General features: G+C 39.4%; 2 protein-coding genes across 6 annotated transcripts in view; one reads left to right on the top strand and one right to left on the bottom strand.

The window, feature by feature from the left end:
* On the top strand, window positions 1-7,562 carry vtn (vitronectin). 4 transcript variants are annotated; one of them, XM_015390982.1, is made up of 8 exons: window positions 1-115; window positions 2,583-2,702; window positions 2,818-3,195; window positions 3,288-3,427; window positions 3,502-3,658; window positions 3,746-3,898; window positions 4,331-4,834; window positions 5,844-7,562. In XM_015390982.1, exons 1-8 carry the CDS (start codon window positions 58-60, stop codon window positions 5,963-5,965), a joined length of 1,632 nt encoding a protein of 543 aa, XP_015246468.1. In that variant the 5' UTR covers window positions 1-57; the 3' UTR covers window positions 5,966-7,562. The 4 variants fall into 4 exon arrangements, with proteins under 4 accessions (XP_015246468.1, XP_015246469.1, XP_015246472.1 ...); XM_015390983.1 differs by lacking the exon at window positions 2,583-2,702 and having other exon boundaries at window positions 9-115; window positions 5,844-7,561; XM_015390986.1 differs by lacking the exon at window positions 2,583-2,702 and having other exon boundaries at window positions 16-115; window positions 2,896-3,195; window positions 5,844-7,560.
* The window catches only part of scarf1 (scavenger receptor class F member 1), a 10,409-nt gene continuing 7,475 nt past the window's right edge, over window positions 7,448-10,381 (bottom strand). Inside the window, exons 9-11 of one of the 2 annotated variants that reach the window (XM_015390981.1) lie at window positions 9,893-10,017; window positions 8,782-8,919; window positions 7,449-8,709 (exon numbers count right to left, since the gene is read on the bottom strand). In XM_015390981.1, the coding sequence (XP_015246467.1) occupies window positions 7,652-8,709; window positions 8,782-8,919; window positions 9,893-10,017 (1,321 nt within the window). In that variant the 3' untranslated portion in view covers window positions 7,449-7,651. Of the gene's footprint in view, window positions 8,920-9,892; window positions 10,018-10,381 lie in introns of both variants that reach the window. The other variant, XM_015390980.1, reaches the window with a different exon arrangement.

Genomic DNA, 10,381 nt, shown 5'->3' on the forward strand with positions numbered 1-10,381 from the left:
AGAGCGCATGGTTTATCATTACCTCCTCAGTCTGTCTGCTGACAGAACAGAGACAGCATGAAGCTGTGTGTCCTTCTTCTGCTCGCTCTGAGCGCCAAGGCCTTTGCCCAAGATGGTGAGTAATGAAAAAAAAAGAAATTGTGTCTTCTTCTTAAGAAACCTTTCTTTTTACCCTTCTTACGGGGCATTAACCTTGGTGTCAGCCTCTTTCCCTACTAACCTCTTCTCTAACCAGGTCAGTAATTAAACATAATTTTTATGTTTAGTCAATTTTTTGTTTTGAATAGTACAGAGTTGATTCACTTTGTTCTCATAACAAGCCTTTGATTTAGTGCAGGGAACTTTAGAAATGTCATTAAACCTGGCTTGATTTATTTTACATTGACACGCAATGATGATAAACTAAATAAAAAAGGATATCTGGTTTTTAGAAGGTTTTATTAATGAAAATCTTAAAAGAGTAGCATGCATTTTAGTTCAACCATTCAGAGTAATAGTTTGAAGAAGCCCCTTCAGGTCCAACAGAAGTCCACCTCTATCAGCTTTGCATGTTCAAGTGATAAAATTCCTTTTTTTAAATGCTTAATTTGAATTGGATGAAGCGCTTGTACTGATCAGTCTGAACCCATATACATGCTTCTGTGGGAACCACTGCCGCTCTGGCTGCTCTGGCTTCTGCTGTGTTTGGCTTTAAAATGGAACCTCCACCCAAAAATTGTATTCAAGTAAGATAAAATAAGATCAAGCACTACTTAATCATATTTTTACTTAAAAGTAAAAAGTAGCCATCTAGGAAATTAATCACTAGAGTAAAAAGTATTTAGAACAAGGCTATTCAAGTGCTAAATAACTCATCATAACATCTGACAGATCCAAATATAAAGTAATGTGTAACATCTGGTACGTTAAAGACTCAATAAAATGATTTAAACAAAAAATATATATGTAAGTGAAAAATAAAACTTCCAGGCAGAAGAACAGAATTTCCAAACCAATTTTCTTTTTAACACAAATCCATAAATCTTTTTAGCTCTAGTGACAATATTTTCTCAAGGTAAAGTAAAAAGTATAGTGCAGTAAAACTACTCCTAAATTATTATTCAAGCAACTGAATAAATGTAACTAGTTACTTTCCACATCTGCTACATCAACTATGGTGTGGTTTTTCTGTCTTCCCTAAAGAAAAGCTGATTCCCTGTGTCAAAATTGCATTGATGTGATCTGGAGTGTTTTATGCTCCATCTGGGACATGTTATGCAGTATATAACCAATATGTGTCCAGTCAGTAGATTCTTAAAACAATGAAGCTTCTAAAAAGTTAGTTTTCTAAAATTAAAGTACATGCAGGTGAGTTTTGTTGGTCAATTAGGGGACGCCTGTAGGCAACCGGTACACTTTTCCTTGGGGGAATGTAAGGGACCAAACTTTAATGAGGACAAAAGGTGTTCAAAAATGAAAAAAAAAAAATCTTGATTTAATAATGTCAAAAATAATGATGGCTAAAACGGCAATACAAATCCCTTAAATAATAAATATGATTTGATTTTGGCCCAAATAAACTGAAGTCCACTTAACAGTAACTAACATAAACAATAAAGAACAGAGGCTGCTTAAATAGGGATGGAATAACCTAAACCTGCCACATGTGGGAGACACAATATAACAGAGAAACAACAAATCAGAAAAAATCCATACAACATTAAAACATATTAAACAAATAAAGCCACACTTTAACTTAGCACAAATAACAAGTGCATATTAAGGTGACAAAATAACTAAGGTCAACTTAAACAACATTCCCCCCTCAGCTCTTTGGGAAAGTGGTATGTTCCAGGCTTCCAGCTGATCTGCATTTGCAGAACCTCAAAGAAAAGAAAAAGTGTGAGTTAAACCATTCAGCTATTAACTAAAGTGTGCACCCATTAGAAAATATACATCTAAATGAAACAACTTAAACTAGATATGGAACTAAATATGAATTACGAAAACTATACAAACAATTTGGGTGGAGGTAGAAGGGAATTAAACAAAGGGAGCAATGCGCAGATCAGATTTTCAGATTTTAACAGCCATATATATTTTTTTATTTTCTCATTCACAATGATCCAATTATTTGTTGTTGGTCTTTCTGGTAAACAACTAAAAAACATGGAAGTTTGGCAAAGTGGCTATGAAGGCCAGTCTGCTTTTATCTCTTAGCCTGACATCCAGAGAGCCCAGAATCTGCCCATAGTGCTTTTCCATGAATAATGTTTTGGTGGGAAAAAATTACTTAAAATTTGCAAAATCTCTCACAAAATGTCCTGATTGCAATCTTTATCTTCTAATCTATGGCTGATCAAAAAACTGAGGTTCCCTCGACTAATTAATCAAACGAGGTAGCTTCTAACTTCTCCAAGCATCCAAAAGGTCGGTATAATTGGATCTGATCCATTGCTGTACTGTCAGTCTCATATGACTGTAATCAAATGTAATCTTATCAAGAACCAGAGGGAAGTAATTAATTTTTCTGGGAGATTTACTAACAAAACAGATTTAGCTGAAAGTGAGAAAGTGAATGAAGTGCATCGTTTTATCCAAAGAGTCCTGTCTAAACCGATGTGAAAATGGCTTTGAGGCTCAGAGGAAGTGCCAGTGTGACTCCATGTGCAAGTATTACAAAAGCTGCTGCTCTGACTTTGAGGTCATCTGCGGTATGACGAGTAAGAAAACTTATAACTCTTACGCTCCTAATATGAGTTTGCATATTTTTACACAGGCTCTAGTTCGATTCCTACGACGAGCACTGCTGTTAACGATACTCTTGTTCCCCATCAGCCCGTGGTGACACCTTTGTGTTTGCAGAGGATGATGATGATGATGACTTGTTTGAAACCCCCACTTCCTCCCCTGAAGGTGCCCCAGCTGTTGCATCCACCCAGCCCCCCGCCCCAGACTTTAACCAAAGAGGACATAAACCTAGGGAGTCCAATCTGGAAATGACCAAACCTTCGCGACTTGTGAATCAAAGAGTGACCCCTGAAAGTGAGCTCGCCTCCACAACTGAAGCTGCTCAGACTTCTCCAAACACCACAGCAGCTCCAAACACAACAGCAGCTACCACTGAAGCACCCGATCCAGATGCTGTGGTCTGTAGTGGAAGGCCTTTTGACTCCTTCATGCAGCTTAAAAACGGCTCCATCTACGCCTTCAGAGGTAGCACACATTTTATCTGAAATACAGTTATAGTCATCTAGATATGTTTTCTTTCTTTATAGTAGCTTCATTGCATGTTTTCTGTTTTCCAGGGGAGTACTTCTTTGAGCTGGACCAGAAGGCGGTTCTTCCCGGTTATCCCAAGCTGATAAAAGATGTGTGGGGCATCAGTGGGCCAATCGATGCTGCGTTCACCCGCATCAACTGTCAGGGGAAGACCTACATCTTTAAGGTGATGGCATGGAGACATTATCACCAGATGAATATCATTGGTTTCTAACCTGTTGTTATTAATACACCCATTAGGGAAACAAGTACTGGAGGTTTGACGATGGCGTCCTGGAGGGTGACTACCCACGGGACATCAGTGTTGGGTTTGACAAGATTCCTGATCACGTTGATGCAGCGTTCGCCCTTCCTGCTCACAGCCACCATGGAAAGGAGAAAGTTTACTTTTTCAAAGGTATTCCCAGAACTTTATTGTATTGCTGCTATCTTATAGTTTAGAGGTGACCCTGTGGCTTACTAACTATACTGTGGCTTGATCCAGGCGACCAGTACTACGTGTACGAGTTTTTACACCAACCCTCCCATGAGGAGTGTGCAGCCATGTCTGAGAGGTCTCCGTCAACACTCTTCAGGCAGTACACAGACCTGTACTACAGCAACTATGAGCGCTTCTTCAGTGAACTATTCTCCGACTGTAAGTTTAGTAAGAGGATTCATATGGCTTGACCGTTATCTACATTTACACATCAAGTAATCTCTTCTCCTTCTTTACTTTAATACTTATTGGCCTAGACTAAGAATCTGCTGAGAGGCCCTAAAATATGTGCTCTCGGATGCTATATGTCCCACTTAATTAAACCTGAGTTATGTAAAGATTTAAATAAAAAATTATAAAAATCACAGGAGAACTATTTGGGATGTAGAGGAAAAGTGGTTCTATAAGCACAGACCCAAGGGACCTGAATAAAAATCAATTGTCAGCTTAGATTTTTTTGTTAGAAAAGAAACAAATCATGGATGTTTTTTACTATTTCTGTTTGTAACTTAAACAAACATGGATTGCAGAGCACTATATATTTTAAAGAAAGAGGCATGTGCTCTTGTTGATGACTCGTTTCTCACACAGTGCCTCAGCATCATGACAAGCATCACTTCATTAACAAAGACTGGAAAGGCCTCAAGTCTCCAATTGATGCAGCCATGGCCGGCAGGATCTACGTCTCTCCTTTGAGGCCATCATTATGGCTAGACCAGCAGTGGGGCCAGCAGTACCAGCAGAACAGATGGCAGAGAGGTCAGAGGCGGTGGAACCGTTCCCCCTCCTGGGGGTCCATGGCTGAGCAGGGTATGAGCATGGGGCAGGGGTTTGCAGAGAGGGGCATGGAAATGGGTCTGAGACTGGCAGAGAGGAGGATGGAGATGGAGGAGAGACTGGGCCGAGACTGGGACAGGAGGCGGGATCAGGACTGGAACCAGGACAGACGATGGAATCAGGACTGGGACCAGAACAGAAGGTGGGATCGGGACTGGGATCGTTACAACCAGAACAACAGAGGCAACTATGACACCAGAAATGATCGATTCCTCCAAAGGGAAATGCCCATCCAGAGTGTTTTCTTCTTTAAAGAAGGTAAACAGGAAGATTGAAATATCATCTTCACATATTATATTATTCTTAATTTACATTAAAAAGCTTTAGTAGAAAATATTTCAAAGAATTTAGAGATGTCCATACAAAAGTCCGGAAAGTCTGAGTTGATTCAATGAGAGAAAATAATTTGATTATCCTTCCCGTTCTGTCTGCAAGACTTATTATAGTAACCAGTTTCACATGCTCTGTATTTTAACCCATGACAAAAGCGGAAATGACTAAAAATCAGGGCAGTTCCTCTTTAAGCCCTTTTTTGTGTGATCACCAAGCCGCTATGCAAGGTTGGAATCAAAGCTAATTGTATTTACACTTCAGTGAAGAATTGTTGCAATATTCCCTAAGCAGAGAGAGAAAACACCTAACGTATTATGTTTTTCATCATTTCCAAACCAACACAGGTTCAGCAAAATGTTTTTATGTCTTGCTAACCTTGAACTCCCAAATAATATCAAACCAATCAGTAATTGTTTCAGTCCTTTGGGACTTTCTGATGAAAACTGCTGAGTAACAGTCTAACTACTATTAGAAAAAGGTGCTAATAAAATTTATTTTATTGTTTGCCATATTTTCAGACTTTAGTTGCATTTTACCTAAAAAAGGTTGAAAATAACAGTAAAACGGATTGAATAATATTTAGAGGTGCAAATAAAGCTGTTATTGCAGCTATCACTACGGTTTGTAGGCGGCCATATTGGATTATGAGATTGAGATTGGTGTGAAACCTTAGATTTTAATGCACTTCTCTGTACTTTTTTTAAAATCCGGCCCCCAAAACCAAACTGTAGAGGAAATTGATAAGATCCCTTTTAACATTTATGACCATTTTTTTCTCTCATTTTTGTTTTTGTTTTTTTTATCAAATTATTCAACAAAATAAAAAAGGTCAAGTCCTGTTGAATTTCTTTAAACCTACCAGTGCTTCTCTTAAGAGGTTTGAGAACTTTTGCTTTAACAAAGGACTCTCTTGCGTTTTTTTTTTTTTTTTTAGACAAATACTACAGAGTGGACCTCAGGACCAAGAGAGTGGATCCTGCTATGCCTCCATACCCCAGATCCATCGCCAAGTACTGGCTCGGCTGTTCAGACGCAAACGGAAAGGAGAAGAAGTAGTTTAACCCATTTACCCTTGTTGTCTGTTTTTGTCGTGTGAGTTTAAAATAATGTTTAACTGATGAGTCATGTTCATAGAAGCTATCTGTGCCAAACATTTGCAGCGTCATTCATAAAGATCAGCAAACAGCAGCAACCAGAGAAAGTCCAAAGGGTCAAAGTTTGAATGTCTGGTTTTCTGAGTGGCTACCATGTGTTTGCAGCGTCAGCTGATTGACTTTATCAAACACGCAAAACGGACTCAAGTCAGATAATCACAAGATGGCAAAGAACTAACAAAAAATGTTGAAAAAAGTCTTCCTTATACTTTCTATTTCATGTCTACTATTTGTAACTTTAACAAAAATGAGTGAATGAAGAACAATATACTGCAGATATGTTAGTTCCAATCAACAGACCCCCATAACAGGTGATTTCCTGTTAGAGAACAGCAACAGTACAGCAGCGGATGTGAAAATGCACAGAAGTTCAACTTTGTCTCTAGTACTTCATTACGCAACAGAGGGAATCTACACTGCAGGGGAAATAATTAGGACAACCCACAACATGTTTTTCTTCTTGTATATCTGTTCTGAAGGATATGTTACATCAATCTGAGCAATGCAGAGAAATTCAATCAATGTAAATAAACAAGAAAAACTAAAGGTAACTGGTGTGATACAGTTGCACATCAAATGAGCCACAAATCAGTCATTCATTTCAATGAAATTTGTAGGTTTGCCACAAAATCTGACCATTGAGATAAGAGAGTACTCCCTCATGATGTTAAATGAGGCTTTTATGAATAATATTAAGTAGATAAGAAGTCTGGTAGGAGAATTAAAAGTGATGTCACAGTAGAAATCAGACATTTAATTGTGGATGGCATTCAAACAACTTCCAACTTTCAAAATTCTGATCATCCAGTTTACTCCGAGTTGGACATGATGTCTCCAAAGATCCTTAAATGTGATAATAGGACCTACAGTACTGTTGGTATGAAAGTGAGTACCTGTAAAAAATAAAATAAAATAATACTTAATTGAAGGCCAGACTAAGATTTGCCAGAGGAAGCATAAACATATACACATAAACCAGAAACCCATCTGTGAAGCATGGAGTTGGAAGTGTCATGGTCTGGGGATGTCTTGAAAATCCGCTCAAACTGGGCTCTGAATGAAAAAGTGCAAAGTTTTTAGTCCAGATCTTGAACTCAATGAGAGGCTCTATGGTGACTTGAAACAGTCTAAATAGCAAAAAACAGAAAGAAGAACTTTCCTCAGATCGACATCAGGCTTCAAAAAGGTGTCTCTATAGACAAAACAAACAAAAAAAGATGTAATCCTAATTTTTATTTCTACAAAAGCAATTCAACTTGTGTTAATTTTTTAATATTACTTGCTGTTGCTCAAGCTGTGATGTGATGTCAAACAAATTAGCAGCACAGAAACCGCTATGAAGTCAATGAAAAGGACTTCTGTTTAACAGCTCTACAGATATTTGAATCACATGCTGTTCTATCTTGTTGATCTTGTTCTGAAGTGTTTTTCATGTTTCATTCGTTTTCATAATCCAAATATCAACTGATTGTAGCGTTATCGTGTAAATGATAAATTAAAGCACTACTTTATGTCTGTAATTTTTTTTTACTCCATTGGGATAAACAAGGTTCATCACGCTCTGATCTTCTGGCTCAGCGTCTGTGGTTTATGGTTGTGTAATTAGGACGTTTTCATAGCAGGGTTCATAGTGTGCTGCTTCTTGGTTGCTGATAATCTCAGCGGCCTCTCCTGCTGGTCCCACTGTCAGATAGCTGCTCTCTGTTTGTTCTACACCTGCATTCACACTGTGCACGGCTGCTCCTTCAGCTCTTGGAGTTGACCCACAGTCAGCGGCGGCCAACTCTGGGACGCTTTTCAGAATTGATGACAGAGGTCGTTTGGGAGTGTTTCCTTCTAATGGAGGAGCCTCTGAGACATTCTTCTGCCTGATCGGCTTAGTCTGTGCTCCTGACGGCCCTCCCTGCTCCCACACTGCGGCACGAGCTCCCAGCTTCCTCCTTGGAGGTTTAGTGATCCCCTCGACGGGCTTTGACTTGGACTTTCCTCCATCCTGCTCTCTTTGTCTCTGCAGGCTGCCAAGTCTGCGCAGCATGGCCTGGACGGGCCCTTCAGAGCTTAACTCTGGTTTTGTTACAGGCCTCCCAGCCTTTCCTACCGTCACATATACTGTGGTCAGCTTATGAGAAGCTCCCACCTCACCATCAGATGTTGGGGGCGGGGTTCCTTTCAGACCAGCTGTGTTGGACATGGTCCGTCTTCGTCCTGATGTCCCAGGGACTTGTAAATTCGCATATGATGGGTTACTGTCTACTTCCTGGTCCTCACGGCTTGACTGCTGATCGTCTGCTGTTTGAGCCCCTTCCTCATCTCCTCTCTCCTCTTCTTCATCTTCATCCTCCTCCCCAGTCCTAGCTGTGCCTCCCTGACTCTGGAGGGCCGACAGCATCAAAACCCCCCAGGGGGTCTTAGCTTTGCCGCGAGAAGGACCACCGGGGTCCTGACCGGATCCACGCCTCTCTTTGGGACTAAAGCGTGTCCCCTCTGCAAACGACACAGACGGCCGCTTGGACTTGGCGATGCTGGAGGTCCGAGGGATGTTGAAGGACGACGTAATGTCTTCGTTGCTAAACCCAGACGGGTCTAGGAACATGTTACACTTGGAGCTCATCTCCTGGAACTCCCCACCTGCCACAGCTGGGATATCTGCAGAGAGGACACAGAGAGGACGTTCATGACCGTAACGCTCCTGCTTTCCAGCTGTGTCTGTGCTCCTACCTTCCCTCGGGGGAACGCAGTAGAGGGACTCTCCCTCCTCTTCATCGCTGTCAAAGGACGAACCCTCATCGACCCAGCCGGATGAAGGAGGCTCAATAAAGCTGTGGTTAAAGGTCAGCTCTGGGTCATGGTGAGAAACTGTGTGCAAATAAATAAAAAAAACTTCAACACAACAAAGTGCAGAAACAAACCAAGACACTGAGCGTGTCACGTTAAACTGAAACATAGACAACCAGCGAAGGTTAAGGTCAAGGTTTTCATATCAAGGTTTACATAGTTTTGAATTTTTCATTAGTTTTCTTTTTTTGTTTTGTAGCTTCTGATTTTCAATTCTGTTTTAATAGTGATTCATTCTTAGTATCTGTTAGCCAAGTTAATATTTGTTTTTTTTTTTAAAAAAGCTTAGCTTTTTTTTTTTTTTTTCAGTTATGATTTTAGTCTATTACGTAATATCAATAACATACCATGAGCAAGACTATAAAAATTAATAATATTAATTACATGAGAAATAAAATCCTAGCTAAGGACACACCGCCGCATCTGTATAATGAAAAAAAGCAACAAACGGCAACAGAAAACTAGACATCATATTAAGGCATTATGACAAAGGCAAAAAAGAAAAATAAGAACACTTTATGTTTATTTTCAGGGGTTTTTTTTGCATGGTGTAGTGTTATATTTTTTAACCTTGTGTATTTGAGGGAATTAAGTGTTTTAAAACAACACAACTTAGTATGTAAATATAAAATAATTGATACAAAATTATAAAACTTGTCCTTTTAAAGTAAAATCCCACTGCCTTTAACAACTGACCAGTGTTAATGTAATATTAGTGGAGTAAAACTTAAATATTGCTGTTCTGCAAAGGTCTCAAAGCATTCATGTTCAAAGAGCATCATAAGCACCAACAGATGGAGCAGACAGGTCAGGGGGCGGAAGACTTTACATTATTTATTTTTGTTCATTACATTCTCTTGACCGCCCTCTGATAGGTATCTGTCAAATATACATCAAATGTATGTTTTGGATGCAGGAAAAGTCTAATCAAACTCTTAATACAGACTTTGTGAGAAGAATTGATTCAGGATTAACCCTTTGTGGGGGTACTGACCAGTGACTCGAGGCAGACCTGAGGACCAGTCAGACATACAGGGGAGGGCAGCACCGATGTTTGCCAGAACACTGTAGACGTGATATTTCATCCTGACCAACAGGCCGCCCTCAGCCACAGCCACCCTGCCGCAGCACAGAAGCAGACAGAAGCAGGTGAAATAAATAAAAACTTAAAGAGCTTTTTTTTTTTTTCACAATTTTCTCCCTAAATTTTAGATTTATAGCTCTTGGGGAGTGGTACATTTCATATTTATAGATTTCCCAGTTTGAGCAGTAGGCTCACTATCAGTCAGAAGCAAATGTGTTTGTTCAAAGGAAAGCTTCAATTTGAACAAGAAGAATTTAGCAATTACATTTTACTACCAGCAATGGAAACATAATCTTGGGGAAAGATAAGAGACAGAAGTTAAATTCAGTAAATTAGAAGTATAATTATACAAGGCATTTAATTTCTTAAAACATGACTGTTGTAAAATGTTCTTTTAAC

This window comes from Cyprinodon variegatus, unplaced genomic scaffold, assembly GCF_000732505.1.
Source record: "Cyprinodon variegatus isolate N-32 unplaced genomic scaffold, C_variegatus-1.0 Scaffold520, whole genome shotgun sequence".
Lineage (NCBI taxonomy): Eukaryota > Metazoa > Chordata > Actinopteri > Cyprinodontiformes > Cyprinodontidae > Cyprinodon > Cyprinodon variegatus.